Raw genomic sequence first — 22,521 nt, 5'->3', positions numbered from 1 at the left:
TTGCATTCTGAGGTGCTAGTAGTTGTTAATTTTTTTATCGAAGTTAGCAGGGAAGTTCCTACCTATTTTTAATATTTTTTATATCAGATCCGTTTAATTCGCTCCCACAGGGAGTCGAATTCGGGTTTGCTAGATGTTGTACTCTAACCACCTGCTCCAGTAATTTATTTGTCCTATGAGATTGCTTGTCTTTCTTAGGGATAATGATCTGCACTAAAATGTGAAATGGGCCTGTAGCGGCAGCCGGCACTACCGAGCATCCCCGTATTTTCTTAAAATTTTGAAGACCAGGATTCCTCGGTTTATCCGTTTGAGCAATGGGTATTTTAGTCAGGAAAGTATGAGGGGTTAGTTGGGAATCTAGCTAATGGATTTAGTACGGGGATGAGTCACCTACCGTGGGGTGCCACGTCAGCCTGACGCGGTTGGTGGGAAGGGGGCATCTCGGCGGAATCGTACGGTGGCCTTATCCGGAATCAATCGAACATCCGAGAAAAGATCACACATTACGCATGGGCCGTCCCTGGTGCCTGCTTCGAAAAATAGGTTGGAATACTTCATCGCCCTTCCATCTTTTTCTTCTGGAACTTACTTTTTACCAACAGAGTTCGAGGATAGTATTTCAAGGAAAAAGCATCCGGAATACAGTGATCAACAGAGCAGCATCGTACATATATGTTCTTTGATCAACAAATGCATGCCGACCTATCGGGCTTATCAAGGATCACAGAATCATCAAATATTGTAGTTAATTAAAGAATATCAATGGCACAGCGATAACAGCATATTCCATGACACTGTTGCAATTTGTGGGAGGATAAAAGTCCAAACAAAGTGGGGGTGTAGGGGCACGCCGCTCCTGTTTCTTCAGACAGTGGGATCTGGCAACTGTTGAGTGCCCCTTTTTTTCCTATTACTTAAGCGACCGGTCCGAGCTTGAGACTAAGCCACCAACCACACGACTAAATGGCAGCTGGTGGATTGGTCAGATCCAGAACCAACTCTTCAGAGTAGCAATACCGTCACGCCACCAACTGTTGGAAAATCCTCGTGGGCAAGCTCCTACTGAGCAGGCCCACATGTAAGAGAAACGTGTGGACCAATTTTTGGGTGGTTTTAGCACAAGAAAAGTAAGAAGCCTATGGAAAGAGAGAGAGCGCCACGAAATTTCAGAGTGCAACCATAATATTTTCCACCATATTGCTAATGACATTGATGCATTCAAGGTGTGGCAAAAGTTGAAGTTTATGTATGAGCGGAAGATAGCAGTGAACAAGGTCTCAGTGATAAAGCGGCTTGCAAAGCTAGAGTACCGAAATGGCAGCAGTATTATTGAACACTTGAATGTCTTCTAAGGCCACATAAATCAGCTGACAGCTATGAAAATAAATCTTGATGATGAAGTGCAAACATTGCTATTGTTGAGCTCATTGCCAGACAGCTGGAACACGCTTGTTGTGTCACTTAGCAATTCAGCTCTAGATGGTAAGCTGACTCTTGAGATGGTGAAGAACAGCCTGATGAATGAGGAAGCCAGAAGAAAAGAAAAGGGCAACAATTTGCTGTCATATGCATATGTTGCTGAAAATAAAGAAGAAAGCTGTGATCAAACTCAAGTGAAAATTTAGCATGGCAGAAGCAAATCTAGGGGATCACAGGCACGTCCAAAGTCACCTATTATTTGCTATCATTGCAGTAAGGAAGGCCACAAAAGAAATCAGTGCAGATTCTACAAAAGAGAGCTTGTAGCAAAACAAGGCAAAAAATTGAGCAAAAAGGTGAGACAAATTTAGCACTAACTGCAGCCGGTGAGGACTATCTCATTATTGAAGATGATAGTTATTTCAGTGCTATTCGTGATGATGATTTGAGTTGGGTAGTGGACTCGGGTACCTTTTTTCATCTCATATCTCACAGGAAGTATTTCACATCCTATACTAGTGGTGAATTTGGTTATGTGAGGATGGGAAACAGAGATTCGTCAACCATTGTTGGCAAGGGCACTGTATGTATTGAGACAAGTACAGGCTGCAAGTTGATACTTGAAGATGTGAGGCATGTTCCTGAATGGTTGAATTTGATGTCTGTGGGAAAGCTCGAAGATGTTGGACTTGGTAGTCACTTTGGTGAAGGAAAATGGAAGCTCACCAAGGGTTCCTTGATTGTGGCTCGTGAAGATAAACAAGGATGTTTTTATGTGACCAAGATCAAGCTATGCAAGCAACAAGTGAATGTTGCTGAGACAAATTCCAGCATTGAATTGTGGCACGAGAGGCTTGGACATATGAGTGAGAAGGGGTTGCACTCCCTTGCTCACAAGAACTTACTCCCTAAGGTGAAAGGTATGACCTTGAGATCCTGTGTAGATTGTTTAGCTAGTAAACAACATAGGGTTATTTTTCGTACATCCACTACTCCACATCGTGCAAATGATATTCTTGATTTATCCACACTGATATTTGTTCCATGACAGAGAACTCAGTTAGTGGGGTTTTATATTTTATCACATTTATTGATGACCATTCTAGAAAGATCTTTGCATATGTCTTGAAGAACAAATATCATGTATTGGATGCTTTCAAAGAATTCCATGCCAAGATTAAAAGGGAAATTGGCAGAAAGCTGAAATGCATCGGATCAGACAATGGTGGTGAGTATAGAGGACTATTTGAAAGATACTGCAGAATGCATGGTATCCAGCAAGAGAAGACAGTGCCGAAGACACCTCAGCAGAATGGTCTTGCAGAGAGAACGAACAGGACTCTCAGAGTGAGGATCACTGACAAATTTTGGACTAAGGCATTGATGACTGCAGTACATATGTACTCAACTTGTTTCCGTGTGGAAAGAGACAGTGATAATTTAACCAGGCATTGAGACACAGCCGTAAAAAGTTAAAAAAAATCTGGCCACAGACTTTGGCTTTCACCAATTAAGAGCACAGCGCATGTGGCCTCGGCGAATCTCCTTATCTTTGATCTTTCCACCAATTAAGAGCGGACATGTATTGAGGGGTATGAACATTTCCGACTTCTACGCGTGTGTTCACATAGGTGAGTCCACTCTTAGTTGGAACTTTTTAACGAAAAAACAAAACAACTCGATTCCCAACCGTAGCCATCGAACTTTGGAAGCTAATGTTTCCCAATATAAGGCATCATAGTTGCAGTACATTTACAGGTAGCGTTAATTGTCACGTGAAGCCTAGGAGGGACATCTAGAAATGGACAGACTGTTGCTTCTGAACAAGTGAATAGGACAGCAGACCTTCACATTTTTTGTCAGTAAAGAAAGTGGAGCTAAGCGAACACTATAACAATCCCCTCAGCTGCAAAATGAAAGAGACACTGTACAAACAGTACAAGACTGTTGCAGAGCTGCAGTACGTAGATCAACCCTAGTATATCAAAGTGGTACTGTACCAATCATGGTGTGCCCACTTGCTCACTGCCCGCCCAGCCAGCATGATTGCCCAGGACGCGAAAACATTGCCACTGGAGCATGACTGTGCATCTGCAATTCTGCACGGACAGAAATAGATTCCCCAGATGCCCAATGCGACCCATCAATGCTGGCGTGAGCCAAATGCCGTGGCCACGAATTTGGGGGATTCGGACGCATGTGGTGCTGCGGCTTGAGAACGACGCGATTTGCAGAATCCACGTTCGTTTGTTCCAACTACTCCGCTTTGCGTGGATGTAATCTGATATCTGAATTGAGGGATCGTGTTCTCAGTCTCTGTCATGGACGACTCAGATGATAGTTCAGTTGTACGCCAGTTGAATATTGCACACAGTTCGCAGGTATGAAGAACTAAACCTACACTCCTCCAATACGAGGGCAAAACAACAATACAAAACTCTTCTGGCAGCAGTTCAAATTCTGTTTCAACAGGAAAGGATTGAAAGTTATCTTTCAACATCCTGGGGGTTCGAACCATCGACTGGCTACGTTGTAGAATCGATACACTGAAGCTCTACTATCGACTGGCTCCGTACTGACGGAGGATTAGACTTTGATTAGATAAGCAGAAAACTCTGGAGCCACTTACATCTTGTTAAGCTTAATGTTCATTCGAAGAAGATTGCAGCTCAGTCGCATCATTTTCTAATGTATAAGATAAGACGGTTCATTCTTTCTGATTGCACACTGACAATACCTTCCGGTATTTAGGTAGATAGATAGCAGGGAAAATTGGCATTTGATTAGATATTTTGTTGTTTGTACATGGCTCTAGGTGAAAACAAAATAGACTGATTTCCTATTTTAGAACAGGCATCTATGAATGGTACAGATGATACAGGGTTGGAAAATCTCTACTGCAATGTCAGTTGCCAAACCCAAAGGGTGATTTTGTCCTGCTGCCACCTTCCCCGTACTGTTCATTCCATTTCCTCAATTCATTCATACTTGTTGCATCATAAGAAACAGACGGGCTAACCTGAGTTGGGAAAATAACCATTGTTAAAATAAAATAAAAACAAAGAGTTACAATAAAATAATCCGGGTTATAGATACCTTAGCTTTTGCTTGTATAAAATCATCCAATTTAAGCGGTCTCAAATAACTGCTCTCGTTACTCACACCTCCCTAGAAAAGATGGGAATCATGTCAGGAACCAAGAGACTGAAAGTAAATTTTACACTTGTAACAGTTTAGAAGAGCACGAGCACCTTCTTTTCTTCTTCTAAAAGTTCGTGAACAGGCCGATATGCTGCAGCCACACACAGGTTCTGCAGATATGAAGAGTGAATGGTTGCATATAGACTCAAAAAGATAAAACAGAACGACCGATTTCATTCTTCTGCATTGCAGGAAACAGAAATGTAACGATTTCTCAAGTTTGGTACCTTTAGGTCGCTCCCTGAATAACCTTCTGTGGCATTTGCAAGCTCATCGAACTTAAAATCAGATTCTAACTTTTCTTTAGCAAGTAAAATCTTCAGAATCTTCATTCGGTTCTGTGCATCTGGAAGGTCAACATATATCCTGTAGATGATGGAACTGATGAACATCTTGCCAGACAAGCACTTAAATCTATGTCAGAAGCATTACAGGGATTTAGATGTTACCGTCTAGGTAAACGCCGTATCACAGCATCGTCTAGATCAAATGGACGATTTGTAGCACCAAGAATAAGGATCCGTTGGCTCTCTTTGGACCTGAGACCATCCCAAGCTGCCATAAATTCGTTCCGCATCCTTCTTGTTGCTTCGTGCTCAAATGCACCTCCTCTTGCACCAAGTAAGCTGTCAACCTATAACAACCAAACTGTGTCATACCAAGAGGTTGTGCAAAACCATTGTATGTTGAATCTTGTCAAAACTTCAGCCAAAGAAATGGCAATAAATGGTTCAAGAGTACATAAGCATTTGTGTCTTCTTTCTTTTAGTAAACATACCTCGTCCACAAATATGATGACGGGGGCTAATCGACTCGCAAAGGAAAAAAGGGCCTTCGTGAGCTTCTCAGCATCTCCAAACCACTGTTTAAAGAAAATATAGTTTTAAGGGAGTACTTGCTTGGAAAATGAGCTAGCATATATGCATGGGATAGTGCTGGTCAATGGTCATCTTGTTTTTAGGATCATGCAAGTTCTTTGGTTGCCTGTACAAGGGTATAAGAATTTCATTGTTGCTAATATATTCTGATGTGTGATTTACTGCAGATGGTCCTGGCTGTTATGTGATAATTGTATGAATTGACAAAACTGGTTTCTTTCGAAAGGTACAAAAATGGTGCTTTCTGTGTTCAATTAGATGTCATAAACATAAGCAATTCAATTTGAGAAAACCCAAAATTCTGTTCAAAAATATTAATAGTGTCAGCTATTGGCAGTATTTATTGGTTACTGCAGTATAGCAATGACCATGTAGACCATCACTAGCTATCACCAGCCATCACTAATGGCACAAATCACCACCAATTTTTAGCTCAACCACTGAGTCACCAGTCAACAATGGGTGACTAGGCAAGCCTGCACCAATCGAGTGCAGCATGAAACAAAAATCTTGCATTTGGCAAATTTGGGAGACATTATCATAAGTTGGGTCCACTTATCCTGCATGTATATTTTATTCACGCCATAAGTTCAATCAAACACGTGGATGTGCTCACACCCTGCATTGTCCAAGACAGGAGTGTCTCCATGCCTCAACCAGACAAAACCTATTTTAAATATTTAATAACTGAACTTTTTCCCCTAAAAACTAACAAAAATTGTTGTGATCCATCTTTGCACAAAATAAAGTTTATGTATGTCATGAAACCATTTGGTAGCTTTATATGAAGCAAAGAACCTAACTACCAAAGTCAATGGCCAACCCAAAAATGTATGCCTACATAGAAGAAACTATCAAGATTGAAAGTTTATGAATGTTTGTTGATCCACAAAAAAAAATAAAGATCGAATGTTTGTTCTACTCATAAATCATTTTCAGGTGTTCACAGTGTGAACACCTTCACAGTTTACTCAGCAACATGGATTATACAATCTTTTAGAATGTTTTTGCAAGAAATGATAGTTCAGGTAACAAATATTATGAATCTTACTTTGCAGCTATAATTCACTTTACATATGATTACATAAACTAAAAATAATTGAAAAAGTCCATAAAAAGACAAAAGTCAAATGAAATTACCTTTGATGTGAGTGTAGAACCAGTTATGCTGATAAAATTTGCTCCAGCTTCTGTTGCAAGGGCTTTTGCCAAGAGCGTTTTTCCTGTCCCAGGGGGGCCAAAAAGCAAAACACCTTTACAGGGCTGAGAAGGCCCACATGGGTCCTTGTCAGAAATTCAGTAAAGCACTAAAGAGCAATTCAAACATGCAGAACTGATAAGATAAATATGACAAGTAGACTAATTGATAGAACTCAACATTTAGAAAATGGAGCTCAAGCAACAAACTGTCTAAGAACCATGAAAGTGGTGATTCTAGTTGCAGAATCTCCACAGGTTGTTTATCTGCAACAAGTGTGTACTTCAATTGCACAATCTCCACATTTTGGAATATATGAAACAGTTTATTTAAGAACCACAGATTAACTTAATTGAAGATTCTGTGTTTGGTTCATCTGCTTGACTTGAACGCTAAAATTTGTTTCTGCATGCATATGAAATTTGCTATGCTTTAATCATCAATTGAGCATTGAGAAGAAATTATCATAAAACTAGTCTTAAATACAATTAGGTGAATAAATATGCAGTTATGTATGATAAATCGATAGCAATCTAAACCGAGCACTAGCTTGGATGGTTAATGCCTCCAGTTGAGAGGACAGACATCCGAGCTCAAACCCGGGGTTCACAATCTGTGGGTACAGGGTACCTCCCTAAGAAACTGGTTTCAGTAAGTTTCTTGGCCAGCCAGGGTTTGGTACTCCACCTTACAATTAAAAATGCCCAGCTGGGAGTCTCTCCCCATGGTCAAGAAAAAAAAAGATAACAATCTACTGCCAAAAGGACTCAGCAATTACTTCTTGGCAGATGAATAGCCCAATGTCCAATAGTAAATCACAGTAAACTAGCTAAAGGCTATGAGGACGTAATGAATGCATCCACATAAACTATGCTTACACTCGTTAGCAATATTGGTATATTTGGTATTACTTCACTAGAGTGCAAGAGGATGCAGTAAAAGTGCAGCGTCAATGGGAATGAGATTATTCCAAAAAGAGGCAGGCAATTTTTGTTATTGCATCTTGTCTACTGTAGCAACAGCATACACTGAAAGAAATCAATTGACATCTACAGCATGTGGTCATTAACAACACATCATAACCCTTAAGTTATGAAACATGTTTCTGGAAGCTTGAAAAAGAATTCTGAAGCAACAGCTTCTTTGAAGTATTCCTTTCAAATAAAATCAAGGGGGAAAATACTGAAATAACTAATTACTTCCCACCTAACCTGAGTTCATGCTAATATGAAGTGACTTATGTTTCTGTCTAGTATAAAACAATGATTTAAATGCAATACTCAGGGTTCCATGATATTTCTAGCAGAAAAGGAGAAGCAAAAAAAATATATCTAGCAGTAAAGCAAGTCATACCCTTAATAAATTTCCATGCGAGAAAAGCTCAGGTCTCCTCATCGGAAGAGTAACAAGCTCATCCAACGTCCTCTTGACATCCTCAAGTGCGCCAATATCATCAAATTTCACTCCAATTTCATTCGGAGGTACAACAGCGGAAACGAAATTGCGTTCATACTCATCTTTAGCCAAAACCTGAAGTAAAAAAAGTTACGAGTTTGGATGGGCATATAGGACAAGTAGCTATGATATATTATAGAAAGGTGGAGAGAAGTTAACTTTATGGGATAGATAAATGAATGAATACCTTCAGATTTTGAGAGGATTTCTTAGTTGTAATACCCTGCTCCTTTAGTCTCTTTATTGCTATATCCAGACTTCAAATAAACGTTAAAACATTAGCAGTAAGAGATTAACCTAAGTAAAATGACCAACTAAAACAATATCCAATGTTTCCCTAAAAGAAATATTCAATGTGAAGCAGATGTACCTCTCACGGGGAATTATTAACCTGTCACCCTTGATAGAAGGAAGGGTTGTCGATGATAGATAGTGACTTCTAGCCCATCCAACGACCTTCTCCGCTTCTGCAATGAACAACATACTCATTGAGTACTCATCCCACATATGGTACATAGGACTGGCAATGGGAACAGTTAACTATATTTCAAGTAGCCCTTAATCCCACTTCGCTCTTTCAACATGTGCACTTTTGCAATGTAAAATTAGGATAACGAATATTTTTAATACTTTTCCATCTACACCCTACCAACTATAGTGTTTGCTGGATATCTCAGCCCCCCTCATTCCCCATGCATGTGTGTCAAGAACTTTCACTGATTCATCATGCAACTGAATTTTACATTATATTCAAATGTAGAAACATCATGCTGCCATTATGAAAGCTTCACTGTGAAAACATTAATCTGGCACCAGGATTCTAGTACATAAAGGTAACCAGTCCCAAACCTGCCACCTAGGTGAAAACAGGAAGCAAGTACAGTTGGTCGCAGTTGTTGAGGGTTAGTGGCACTTCAAGTTGGTAATGATAGTAGTTCTCGTGAACAGGAACAGAAGCACTTAACCCGAAAAAGGAAATAAGAATATTGTCAAAATAGTTGGTAATAAAATTATTTTTCCTTCCAAATTTTTCTTGCAATGAACCAGCAGAAGACAAGCCAGTAATAAAATTATAAACTGGTATCATATGTATGAAAGTCCAGCTCAGGCATGGCCTGAAAATTTTGAGTAGACATACTTTGTTTTGTTAAAACAACACCATCAGACTTCACATGCAAAAGCTCCACGCAAGAAAGATCATGCTCTTCAAGCACCTGCATGAATCAATAATGGCTTGCATGAAGTCAGAACCACATAAGAGAAGTGGCAACCTGCATGAATGCAGGAGATGGATGGGAGGTGCAAGATATGCATCCATACCTTGTGTAATTTAACGAGGTTATGCCTTGAAATGATAATTTTTCTATCCTCTTCGATCTGATTATTAAAAACTCGTAGTTGTTCATCTTCCTGTATGCAAAATAAATAAGAAAAGAAGTTAAGAGGCTGTATGCTCTGAGCCTCAAGCTACAGGACACTTGTAATTGAAATGCGGACTGGCACTGCAATTCAAGTGCTTATATTTTGGGATGGAGAGAGTAGTTTGATTTGGTAGTGCTGCTTTGTAAATCGGATTGGCAAAAGATGCTACCTCTGGAAGAGGAACAGTAAGACTATTGGTGAAGAGCTTTGATATGTCACTGGATCTGGAATATTTTTGTCCCTTGAGGCCCCCTACCAGCCGCTTCAATGGTGATGGCTGCATAGAAACATTTCAAATGAGTCATACTGATTGTGTAATATGAGAATTGAGAAGATAAACTTAAACTTTCATAGAAAATATTGAAAAGAAAGCAGTTCTTTCAAACAGTACAAAAGAAATGGCAAAACAAGGCTAAATATACAGCTTTCACAATTTGTGAAAAGTGCAAACTACATTTTGTAAGTAGTTTTCATTTGGGTACAACAAGTTCAATCAATGTAAAATCAAGCTGGTTTAGGGACTGTTTGGTTCTATGCCAAAAGAGTTCCGATTGCTTGCCTTACCAAATTTTGGTAATGTCGACCAATTTCAGTAAGCATTTTGTTTGCTAACAAACTTTGGTAAGACTCTTTTCACAATCGAAAATCTAGTTCATTTCCTTGCAATAGTTTGGCAATCCCATGGGTTGCCAAATTGGTGACCAAAAGTTGTTATTGCCAAACTTCAGTAAGTTTGGGGTGGCAGTTTTGTCATCAAACCAAATAGCCCTTACATCCAGGCATGAACCATGTCTGAGTAATGACCCACATTCTCTGTTTCTCTAGCCTCTCTATGGAATGCAAAACATATATCACCAGTCATCATTTGCAAATAAGGTGCTAATAACTGATAAAATGGACATAAATGAGCTTGCTAGACAATCACGCTTCACAATGTAAACCAACTACTGGTGTCTTATGGACAACTTGCCATGCAAAACGAAAACAACAATTTAACCACAAAAAGCTCATGCATTAGTTACCAAAAGAATGGAAACAATCGACCAAAACCCTTGATATAAGAACAATAAAATCTATTCAAACATGACTTGCATTAAAAAAGTTAAGAAAGACATCTGATGCAAGTACTGAAGAGATGATATATAGATTTGCATCATAAATGAAAGGAAAAAAATAAATCAAGGTTACAACAAAAAGGTACCGGACAATAAACATTTTGAATAATGTAAAATAATTACCAGTGACGATAGGCGAGAGAGATTGTGGAACATCAGTGCCGGCTGTACATGTTCATAACATGCATAAGAACTAACAAACTGCTTATTTAAGTTGAAACTAAGCAGAAGCAAGAGTTATTAAATCTTACATGTTCCTTATCCTTGGATGCTGCTGCCAGTATGTTCTGCCCACATATCAATACAACTGGTCCAGTAAGTCGGTCAAACATTTCCTCAACTCTTTGCACAAACTCTCTGCGATCTGATTTTGAGACTGCTCTTGACAACCACTGGGAACTGTCTGGAAAGTAGACAATTATTGGCTGTAGAGATGGCAGAACCTAGCCAGAAAAAAGTTCAATTAGCAAGTCCATCTAGAGAGGTAAATATGTTCAATGAAACCAACAACACAACAGCAATATTGGAGGATTGAAACAAGTAGTGAGGAGTGGTTGTCATATACATATGCAAAGCATCATCTTTTCAAAACTCATGTAAAACATGCATGTCAAGATATATTTTGTTTAATCACCTCACAAAGTGCTTCAAGTGCGATATGCCAATCGTCTGACTCAGTATCATGATCATGAGCAATATCCTGAGCTAAGGCACAAGGAAATCAGATGGAATCAAGGTGATGGAAATATCAGATCAAAATAAAAACTGTCAGTGATACAGAATAGAGGCATACAATCAACCCAGTAAATCGTTGGTTTAGCATTTTCCTCCTTGCTAGTTATATCTTCATCTCCATCATGTGATTTCTCTGGAGGAGGATCAAATATTACAGCAACCTGATCCCCATTGATCTCATATACCTCTCCACGCTGCCCATTTGATAAAGTCCTGTGATTATTAGAGTTAGAAATGTTCATCTTCATCTACAAGAATAATTATTTTGACGTCATGACAAGCGCAAAGGTGGATATGCTTGTAAAAGTTTAAACATGCACAGTAGAATGTCAACAGCAAAGAATTTTGCTCACAAAAAAGGATCATAACAATAGATAGAGATGGAATTGTCTAAGGAACCACAATCAGGTATTTGCCAATACATTTCACGAGGACAGATTTTCAAAATCCCAAAATACTCAAATTCAGAATGCAAAGTTGCCTGAACAGCTGGCCTATGAGAGAAACTCCATTCCTAAACTAACATACTTTCCAAATTGGAAGGTAAGTTCATGAGATATTCAGCATGTTCCAAATAAAACTGTTGGCCAATATTCAATCATATAATAAATTCTTTCATTTTACTAACAATGAATGTTTCAGCTTACAAACATCACCAAGTCTACATTGTAATATCAACAGTTCTACTGGTAAAGGGAAGATCATGATTAGGTTTCAACATTGACATGGATAAATAATATACAAAAGGGAGGCAAGAACTGGAATTAGGTGCGGTGCAAAATCCATTTTATCATGTTCCATGTGAGAATGATATATCCACCCACCTGCCGCTAATAAAAGTATAGGCATTTCTTGAGCCATCTTGAGTAGGTACTTTCCCCAAAATGATCCTGTGTATAGTATATACAGTACATATCAGTGTTAATGTGAAGAAACTGAACTTTAGCATGAAGTACAGTAAATTTATTGTGATATCTTCATTCATGAAACCAGAACAGAGGTTTATTTCCTAGTTTCATAAATATGGTGGAGAAAAATCTATCACTATGCAGCTATACCAGCACATGCATGCATGCTCACTTGCTCATACCAAGGCTGAACTATCCACACACCCATAAGACCAAACCCAAATCAACCACCGTTGTTCAATATTTGAGTAACAGAACAAAGATAAATGAGTCAAGACCCAAGTCATGGTGCCAAGCTAAGGACCAGGCAAGTTAACTCGGATCAACATATATACTGATATGAAACACAACGGTTATTTGTTGTTTACAGTTTACACCCACCCACCTTAATCTACACAGGCTAATCTTATCCATCTATTCAACCGCATCCGAGGGTTCCTGTTTACTTCGTGTTGCACCTTCCTCCAACAATAAATAACATTAACGCTGCTAATGTTGCCCATATTCACCTTCAGCACAACCAATAGATAACTCCAATACCACTAATGTAGCGCCTAAGCCCTAATCATCATCATCTAAACATGCATTGCTCGTCACGGTTACTAGTACACACTTAAAATGAACACAGAAGTTTAACATGACACGGGAAAATAAAAAGGAAGAGAATCAACATCCAACAATAACCTCTGATCTGCTTCAGAAACTGCAGGATCCCCAACATACTTGACCCGATCTCCTGCAAAACAGTATTACAAAAATAGAAAAATGAGATTTAAACTCCAACATCCAAAGAGCCGAAGTTCTATGTATGATTCCAAAGAATTTTTAGATGAAGCAGGTTTAGATTCATAGCTGTGCAGCTATGTGCCAACCGGAGACAATTAAGAGGGGCCAAGCCTCAAATATGCTCAGGCAGTCATTGGTTAAGTTCAACCGGTAGCAGTTTATTTTTCAATGCGAAATGCGATGTGGTCAAGACAAATTTTGGTCCATTAAGTAAAGTCCAAAGGAAAAAAAAGATCATGGGAAACTACCTCTTTGGAAAGGCCTTTTCTCGTCCTCTGGTGACTCAGGAGTTTCAGAAGATTCTGACGCTGTACTTTCTTCAGAACCAACAATTCTCTAGAATAAGAAGGGGGAGAAAGAGAGTTATAAGCCCGAAATTTATGTAAGGAATATCATTGACGAGGGCAGATAATAGAAAGTGATGGTTTCCTTGCCTTTTCTCTATTAAGGGAAGAGCAAAAACAAAAACCTAAGCCTGCTTAAAAAGAAATTCATGATACAACACTCACAAGAGAAGTTCTCTCAAACATCCTGTAGTACAACAGTTTTATTTTATCAATTGTATTTTTAGTTTCATTTAAAACTCACTTTCCATGAGATCGTTAACATTATGATTCCCCCTTCTTTCTACAAAGACACTAAAATGGCACGATATCCTTTTTTATGTACAATAAACAGGAAAGGTTTTCAGAACATAGAAAAAATATATGTTTTTGTTTAAGGATAAACATCAAAAGTAATTGTTTATAAAATTGGACAGAGTATAAAAATAGATCACCTTGGCGAATTCCTCGATAGTACAAGGGACCAACTTTTTTAGGTCATCCACAGACTTCTTCAGGTCTTCCACAGATTTGAGAGCATCCTCATCGTCACTTTCACCAGACTTTTCATTGTTACTTGTCCAATCTTCGTCGCCCTCATCTTCCATTTCAGATTCTGAGCCTTCATCCTCAGACTCAGCATTCTCATCATCCGCCTCGCTTTCTGAGTAATCTTCCCCATAATCCTGCTAGTCACTTGAGATGTTAGGTTTGCAAGTTGCAACATGCCTTATACTTTGTAAACATGTAGTATCTTACATATGGAGCAAGAACGGTGCTGTCCAGAACCAGTAGCGGTACCCGCAACTCATGTGCAAGAGCTCTAACAAATCTCTCCCTGTAAAGCTCAGTTCCTGCATTAAACAAATCTCACAACCCAAGCATTTACAGCAACACTAAGTATCTTCCTCCTTGCTGCTTAATACCTGGCGAGCTCTGGAGCAATATCCTCCCTCCTGAGGATTCCAGCCGCGAGCCATACTCTGACGTGACACCTTTGTGCCGTAGGTGGGATGCCACACACTCACTCAGCAGCTGCCTCGCGTTCTCACTTGCAATACAAAAGGAACAGGCAGACATTCTCTAGTTAGTCGTCATCTCACTAATGCTAGCTTCATTCAAACAAAACGTCGAACAGATGGTGCGCGCGTCTCACTTGACGTAGTACGGGAAATTCTGCCACGAGAGTGTCCCTTTCTCCCACGGCACGACGCGGCGCAGGAACTCGCTGCGGAACCTCTCCCGCCTGGTGAGGAACGGCGACTCCCGCCGCTTGCAGCCCGTGAGGAACCTCTCGCCGCTTAGCCACTCCTGCTGGTCCCTCTCCCCGAGCCGCGCGTGCTCCTGCTCGATGCACCTGCCGCTGCTCCCCGGCGCCGACGAGGCCGCCGAGGCGCCATGCGCCTCCGCGCTGCCGACGCCGCCCTTGGAGCCGTAAAACCGGCACAGCCGCCGGGACGGGCCGTGCGGCCGCGGCGCCCCGACCGCGCTGAACCTCCTGACAAAGCAACCTCCGGTGACGCCGCTGGCGGAGATGCCGAGGGAGCTGGAATTGCTCCACAGCGGTGGGTGCATGAGGAGGCAGCGCAGCCGCATCGCGTGGTACATCTCGGGGGACCAGAATGTTGAGGAATCGGCGGCCTAGATCGCTAGCTTGAGCATGTGGAGAGGAACTAGAAGAGGAGTGGTGGCATGGGAGGATCGAACGAAAACCGGAGCAGGGTTGCGGGTGGCGCGGCGGAGACGGTGGCGCACGACTGCGGGCGACGGGGAGGAGAGAGGCGGAGACGCCACGGCACCACCGCTCCGCTCCAGGCTTCGGCTAATCCGCTTCTCACGGCTTGCCGCTGCTCCTGTTCTGGGTTGGGCCCGAGTTGGACGCCATGATAATATCAAAAGGCCAAGCCCGAGAACCGTCCTACAAGCATACTATGGGCCTGGATCAAAATGTGTTATGGGTCAGCCCATCCTCTCCTGGAAATTGTTGTTCCCTGACCCACGACCAATCTCGATCCGAGGCCGGCCCACGTTAGAGACATTAACCGTCATCATCGTCATCCACACACACACACACCGCTGGATGATCAGGCCCAGAAAGGCACGAAGAAAAAAACATATATAGGGGGTGTTTGGGAGGGGTGCTAAATTTTAGCACCCCCATTTTAGTCACTAGTGCTCCCAAACGGGTGGGCTAAAACTCAAGTGCTAAAATTTAGCACCCTTATAATTCTTTAGAGCAACTCCAAGAATATCCTAAAAAATTCTTCCCCAAAACTATGTATTGGGGGTTCTCCTAAAAAAATTTCCCCCAAAAACATATCAGTCCACAGCAGATCGCTAATAAATAGCCCCCAATGTTTCAAACACAGGCCACGTCATCGTATTGGGCCCATTGGAAGGGGCGTGTGGGAATCAGGATTGGGGGAGGAACGCCAACGCTAAAATATACGTGGTGGCAGGCTGTTTTTTAGCGTCGCTAAAAAATTGAGGAAGGTTTAGGTGGATTGTTGGAGTTCATTTTTTCTCTCTTTTTTCCTAAAAAAGGTATTGGGGTAAGATTAGCAGCCTCTTGGAATTGCTCTTAGTCACTTGAGGGTGGCTAAAACTGATTAAATGGACTAAAAAGTGGTCCCCGGACCACTTCCCCCCTGCCCCTTCCCCTCACTCTCTCCCCCCCTCCTTCGCCCGAACCCGCCGCCGTCGTGCCCGCCTCCGTTCGACCCCGCCTCCACCTTCACGGTCTCCGGTGGCCCCACCGCCTCTGGCTCCTACCGTCGTGCCCGCCGCCGTAGGGGAGGTCCTGGATCCGACCACTTCATCCCGGCGCCATCCTCCTCCGGCCGGCCCCCGCCTCATCCGGCCGGACCCGATGGCTCCAGCCAGCCCTGCCGCCTCCGCTCGCCCGCCGCCTCTGGCCGGCCCCACTGCAGCAGCAGCTCCAGCTGCCCCCACGACGTCTTCCCCAACGGCCGCGCCGACGAGGAACGCGGCGCCGCCGAGGCCCATGGACGCCTAAGGCCAGGAAAGTGCTTGTGGTGGAGAGGGAGACCGGGAGGACAAAGGCAGTGAAGATGGACGCGGCCGTGCGGCGAGAGCTGGCGATTCGGAGGCTGCGGGAGAAGGCCGAGGCAGAGGCAAACGAGGCCGGGGCGAGGACGGGTCGGAGCAGTAGGGACTTCGCCGTATTCGAGACCGCCAGGGGCGACATGCTCTTCACGCAATCGTGGACTCCGGCGAGGAGCAGTGGGGTAGGAGGAGGAGGGCGAGGAGCAGTGAGAAGAAGAGTAGAGGAAAGAGGTAGATGAGGGGTAAAAGGTCTTTTAGCAATCAAAGTGCTAAAGTTTAGTCCATCATCCAAACATCTCAAAGAACTACTCCATTTGAGGGGGCTAAATTTTAGTCCATGACTAAATTTTAACATCCCTCTTCCAAACATGACCATATACTGATTGCGAGCCGGAAGATCTAGCAAGCATTGGAATCGATACCAAGAGTGCAGGCATAACTCACGAGCCATCGAGTTTGGCCGATAAAGGCAGAAAGAACGGAAGGAGTGAGCTGTCTTGGTGAGTGGTCGCGCACAGGGTCGAGTGGTACTCTCACAAAACTTTAGGCGTCGTCTTTTTGCAGCAGCATTTCCCTTTCTAGATTCAGCAGGCAACAACAGCTCACCAAAAAGCGATGTACTCGTCTTCGCAGTTACTCTAGCAGTATAGCTTCGGATGCAAACCCATGCTATCGCAAAAGAGTGAAAGACTCTGTTTCAAAAGCGCAGCTTCGTAGAGGTGCAGACTGCTACATATGTCAGCCCTCGTAAACAATGATAGATCCTACATAATTACGATTTTTTTCTTCTGGGGGTCACCGAATTTATCATTTAATCCGCCGTACCGTGGTCCTCGAGAAGCGAGAACAATCTCGATCTCCAATCTCAATCACAAACAGAGCCAATTTCGGTGGATCACGCATACCTTTCATGCATGACCAAACCAATCCGGCAATCACAGATCCGACCTGTTCCGAACCAGGGAGTCAGGGACTAAAAAAATAGCCCTCCGCGCCATCGGAACCAGACCGTCGTCAGCACAAAAAATAAGCAAGCCTGAAGCCCCCAAAGAAGTGGCGATGCACTAAACGGCAGCCGGAGTCCGACGACAAACCACCGACTGGGGCGGGTGAGTTGACATGCCACCCACGCCACGCGCACGCGCCTCTCCCTGGAAGCGGCCGACGGGCACGGGCACTCCCCCGCGGCCACTCGCCCTCACCTGCTCGGCACGGTCAGCAGCCGCCGGTCGGCCGGTCGGCGCCACCAACCAACCAACCAACCAGCGAAATGCTAACCAGTTTTCGTGCCCGAGAGGGTCCGAAACTTCGGATCGGCGTTGCGCTGGTCCAGTCCAACTCCATCACCGCGACAGTGAAGAATGAGATCGCGGCGTGGCAGCGCGGTTCAAAGCTTGAATTTTTCTGCGAGCGCGAGCGCCGTTCGCCTGGTGGACGAACGAGGAGGATTTGCCATGCGTTGGACCGTGTAAAACACTGGCCGGTTCCCCCAGTTCAGACTTCAGGCTCCGAGCTTTCAGTTTCAGACGTCGCTGATATGTGCGCGCCGGCGGATTGACACATGTGTACGTTACCGGGCGACAGTGACGCCGACGCCTTTGCTGTGTTCTGTGTTTCAGCTGTGCGATCGCGGAGTTTTCGTAGCGACAGAGAAAGGGCGAGCTGCTGCGTCGCAGCAACGGCCGACGGGGACAGGTGCCTGTGGCTGCTGCTACTGCGCGGCTCGCGTCGTTCGGTGCAAAGATTGCCCGCGCCCCGCGGCGTCAAATTCAAGTTCAGAATTCAGGAACGACGCTCAACTTGGTAAGTGGCACAGCCGGCGACGTGAGTGGTCCATGAGACCATGAACCGTATTTGCAGCAAGTTTAAATACCACGCCACCAGACGATCAGATACGTACTACAACACGTCAACACCCCAAAATGTCCCCACCAGTTCTAAGCGGGTTCCCGCGCTCATCATCACCGATTCACATCAACTCTGGGTTTTGGACAACTAAAATCACTGCGACAGCACTGTAGCATACTGTAGCGTTTCGTTTGTATTTGTGAATTATTGTCCAAATATTGACTAATTAGCCTCAAAAGATTCGTCTCACAAAGTACAACCTAACTGTGCAATTAGTTTTTGATTTCATCTACATTCAGTACTCCATGCATGTACCGTAAGTTTGATGTGATGAGAAATCTTCTTTTTGTATAGTGACAAAGTTGAGATTTTGGAGTAACTAAACAAGGCCTCCGCAATATGACTAGACTGCATACCAACTCATGAAAAATGGACGGAAATCGTATCACCCGTGGCGCTCCGGCGCTGGCGCGCTGTATCGCCGCTGAGGTGACACCGTACGAACCCCATCTCGCCGCTGCTCCCGATTTGATAGATGGCAGGTACGGCATTCAGCAGCGTACGGCCCGTCGTGCTCCATGCCCAAACCACATGTGCGCTCAACGCCGCCCGAAACCCAAACTCCTGTAGTCCTGTGCGCGGGCGATCGCGGCGCGAGTCCAGATACGACGCCTCGAGCTGGAGTGCCCCCGATCCGATGCTGTAGTTCTTGCTCTCCCGCCGAGGCGGATAACCCCGGTGAGCCCCAGCCTTTCGCCGCCGCCACGAGCCGCTTCCCGGCGGGCACACTGACATGAGAGGGTTCCATTCCAAGCGGGGCAATGATTCCACCCACCTGGCGCGGGCGGGCACTCGACGCACGGCACGCGCCCACGGCCGTGTTTAGTTGGGGAATTTGGGAGGTGCCAAATTACTGTTACAGCACTGTAGCACACTGTAGCGTTTCGTTTGTATTTGTGAATTATTGTCCAAATATTGACTAATTAGGCTCAAAAGATTCGTCTCGCAAAGTACAACAAAACTGTGCAATTAGTTTTTAATTTCATCTACATTTAGTATTCCATGCATGTACCGCAAGTTTGATGTGATGGGGAATCTTCTTTTTGCATAGTGTCAAAGTTGGGAGTTGGGAGTAACTAAACATGGCCCACGACTCCTCCCCACACCGAAACGCGCGAGTTATTACGCTTTGCGCGCGGACACGGCACGCGGGCGGCCCCGCCCGTGACCCGAAACGCTCCGGCCTCGCTTCATTACTCCCGCGGCTTAAAGCAAAGCGTTTCCTCCGTCCTCCCTCTCCCTCCCTTCCCCCCTCGCATCGCATCATCCAGCCTCGCCTCAGATCTCGCCCAACTTCTAGCTTCCACTCCGCCTACCTCCCCGCCCGATCGCCGTCGAGCTCCCCCACGTTTGACTGGCCCCCATCGACGCTCGGATTGGTGGACAGGGCGGGGCGGTGGCGACACGCCCAGCTATACCTGCTCGTCCCTCTGAACTGGCCGCAGCTGTTCTTGGTCCAGCTGATCGGTTCTTGTCGAGGGATGGTCCAGCGCTCCCAGAAGGCTCCGCGCCGACATTGAGCTGTGCCTTCGCGCTGCCGATCTGTGGTGGTGGGTTTCCGGATTGTACAGTGGTGGTGGGTGTCCGATGGGCTGCACGGGGTCCAGGCACGCGCTGCGCGGCGGCGTCCGCGGTGGCGGCGGCCGGTCGCCGTACGCGCGGAGCTGCTCCGGGCCGGTCACCGGGAGCGTGCACCACACCGTAGCGCTCAAGTCGTCCACGCTCGGGTCGCTCAGCCTCGACCGGGACGAGGAGATGATGAAGTGGCGCGACGACGGCGGCGTCGGCGCGGCCAAGACGCCGCCGGTGAAGCAGCAGCTGATGGTCAGGCGGCAGAAGCAGGTGCCGGGATCACCGGCAAAGACGCCGGTACGGGAGCCCGAGGTGATCAACGTGTGGGAGCTCATGGACGGCCTCGATGACAAGGAGGAGGAGGACGGCGACGCCGCCGACGGCGAGGACCGCCGGGAGAAGTCGGCGCCGGGATCGCCGGAGTTCGATCCGGACGTCATCGCGGCGTTCCGGAAGGCGCTCGATGAGATATCCCCGCCGCCAGCCGACCCGGGCAACGAGGACTGCGTCAGTAACAAGAAGCCTGACGGCCTGGTCGGCGGCGAGGACGGCGTCAAGAAGCGCGAGATACAGAGGTTCCCGGGCATCGTGCGCGCGCGGGTCAGCGCGTTCCAGCAGAGGATCGACGCGAAGCTCGCCAAGCTGGCGCCGCCGAAGCCCCCGGCTCCCCCACCCCCGCCGGACAGTGCCAGGAAGGTGGTGCTGTACCTGACCAGCCTCCGGGGCATCCGCAAGACGTACGAGGACTGCTGGTCCACCCGGTCCATCCTCCACGGCTACGGCGTGCGCGTCGACGAGCGGGACCTGTCGATGCACGCCGGGTTCAAGGACGAGCTCCACGACGCGCTGGGCGCCCCCGCCGGCAGGCTCCCGCAGGTGTTCGCGGACGGCAGGCACCTGGGCAGCGCCGAGGAGATCCGCCGGATGCACGAGGCCGGCGAGCTGTCGAAGGCGCTGGAGGCCTGCGAGATGGCGCCCCCGCCGGGCGCCGGCGGCAAGGGCATTATTGCCCTGGACGCGTGCTCCGGCTGCGGCGGCGTGCGGTTCGTGCCCTGCGAGGAGTGCTCCGGCAGCTGCAAGGTGTTCCTCGAGGAGGTGGGCACCTTCAGGCGGTGCCCCGAGTGCAACGAGAACGGGCTCGTGCGGTGTCCTCTCTGCCCCCTGTGAAAAGAAAAATCTCAGAGCTGCTATTGGATGATTTGTAGTGTGGTTTTTGCAGGATTGCTGAGGAGTGCTTGTCGTTTTAGTTCAGGGTTTGTACAGAAGTTACACGCATTATGTAACTTTAGGACTGATGAAGAGCAACAGATGACTGTATTTATGTTTTGTTTCTCACTGGATTCGGATGTGTAAAAGACATGACAGCAATCTTCTGAATAACAGATATGCATTGCATTGCTTACCTTTCATCCTCTGCTTCCTGAACTACATTGTGTGATAAGAGTTTCGCCAATTGAACAATGCGAACCTTTGGCAACAAGACGAGATCTTTAGAAGCTGGTGATGCCAATGGAAGTAGCTGCCTTTTTTGGTTGCTGCCGCCTTCCGTGAAATGAGACTCTGAAAAAAGCCCTGATCGGGCCTTTCTCTGTGATGTGCCATCTGAACTAGGGGGGGTTGGTGAGCCGGACGAAGATGCGACGAAGCAGGTGCCCGGTGTTTGTCGCGCGCAGATACGCCAGTGGCACGTGCGCGCCGTCTCCGGCAGCGTGTACGAACTGCTACGCGGTCGACCAAGACCAGACGGAGCAGTCGATCTCCGTCCGGACTTCTCGTCGGTGACACACAGCAGCACATGTCAACTGTCAGCTGGGTTCGTTTTGTCAGAGCTTCATCTTCCAAAGCAAAGAGCATGAGCATGAAGAAGAAACGCGATGTACGGAGTCATCTCATCTCATCCACATCAAGTCATCAACGCTTTTTTTAATAACTCGTCGACGCTTTTAAGGACTGATGCGAAATGTTCGAGCGTACTGAAGCCGTGGAGCAATCTACAGGGTTGGTGCTCCAAACGTTCTGTTCGGTGCTTCGGTGTGTCGGGAAGTTATGGAAGGAGTGGATCTGCCACCGGCCTCCCCTCCCGTAGGCCCTTCCTTTCTGTTCGTCTTGTTCTTTTGCCCCACATGACCGACCATAGGCTTGCCGGCGGTACTGTAGCACATTACATCATGTTCCACTCTTCAAAAAAATATCAGCATAAGATTTCAAAAAAGAAACCGTCAATCTAAGTTTTCAGAAACAAAAGTATTGGCGAAAAAGAAGAAAAACCACGAATAAATCATTGGTGCTACAGCTAGTATATCGTTCCATACTTCCATAATCGGAATCCCAACCAAGAACACTGCTTTTTCTTTTTCGTAACTCTTTATTCATCAACAGAGTTATAAGAGTTACAAACGTTTTGAGGCGGATTTAACAGTCACACTTACCTACCAAACTCAACATAAATCGCACTCCTTGTGATGGTGTGAGCATCCACATTGGAGTGCCTGTTTTCATGAACAAAATCAGCAGTATCAAATTGCGCTGCTC

General features: G+C 45.5%; 2 protein-coding genes across 3 annotated transcripts; one reads left to right on the top strand and one right to left on the bottom strand.

Annotated features, from left to right (window-relative positions):
- Positions 1-4,168: 4,168 nt before the first annotated feature.
- LOC101769390 lies at positions 4,169-15,297 on the bottom strand. Of its 2 annotated transcripts, XM_004953861.4 has the most exons (24): positions 14,600-15,297; positions 14,370-14,494; positions 14,203-14,297; positions 13,899-14,129; positions 13,369-13,456; positions 13,019-13,070; positions 12,251-12,316; positions 11,485-11,639; positions 11,326-11,396; positions 10,943-11,134; positions 10,815-10,856; positions 9,746-9,853; positions 9,475-9,564; positions 9,293-9,368; positions 8,525-8,621; positions 8,342-8,411; positions 8,053-8,229; positions 6,642-6,764; positions 5,402-5,485; positions 5,073-5,257; positions 4,851-4,989; positions 4,674-4,733; positions 4,519-4,590; positions 4,169-4,441 (listed from the first exon to the last, which is right to left on the bottom strand). In XM_004953861.4, exons 1-24 carry the CDS (start codon positions 15,049-15,051, stop codon positions 4,328-4,330), a joined length of 2,964 nt encoding a protein of 987 aa, XP_004953918.1. In that variant the 5' UTR covers positions 15,052-15,297; the 3' UTR covers positions 4,169-4,327. The 2 variants fall into 2 exon arrangements, with proteins under 2 accessions (XP_004953918.1, XP_022681897.1); XM_022826162.1 differs by lacking the exon at positions 10,815-10,856.
- A 4,184-nt stretch (positions 15,298-19,481) lies between these two features.
- Positions 19,482-21,398, top strand: LOC101768989 (uncharacterized protein At3g28850). The gene has a single exon (XM_004953859.3). It carries the CDS (start codon positions 20,005-20,007, stop codon positions 21,154-21,156), a length of 1,152 nt encoding a protein of 383 aa, XP_004953916.1. The 5' UTR covers positions 19,482-20,004; the 3' UTR covers positions 21,157-21,398.
- Positions 21,399-22,521: the final 1,123 nt, after the last annotated feature.

The sequence above is a fragment of the Setaria italica genome, chromosome I (assembly GCF_000263155.2).
Source record: "Setaria italica strain Yugu1 chromosome I, Setaria_italica_v2.0, whole genome shotgun sequence".
NCBI lineage: Eukaryota > Viridiplantae > Streptophyta > Magnoliopsida > Poales > Poaceae > Setaria > Setaria italica.
The sequence above is the reverse complement of the archived record's forward strand: the minus strand, read 5'-3'. Positions and strand labels throughout refer to the sequence as shown.

Excerpts from the sequence above, each read along its gene's own strand:
- LOC101769390 (XM_004953861.4), bottom strand. The coding sequence starts at position 15,051 with ATGTACCACGCGATGCGGCTGCGCTGCCTCCTCATGCACCCACCGCTG. Across the intron at positions 12,317-13,018 it reads GTTTCTGAAGCAGATCAGAG|GATCATTTTGGGGAAAGTAC; the intron begins GTTATTGTTGGA and ends TACTATACACAG. Across the intron at positions 8,412-8,524 it reads TTAATAATTCCCCGTGAGAG|TCTGGATATAGCAATAAAGA; the intron begins GTACATCTGCTT and ends GTTTATTTGAAG.
- LOC101768989 (XM_004953859.3), top strand. The coding sequence starts at position 20,005 with ATGGGCTGCACGGGGTCCAGGCACGCGCTGCGCGGCGGCGTCCGCGGT.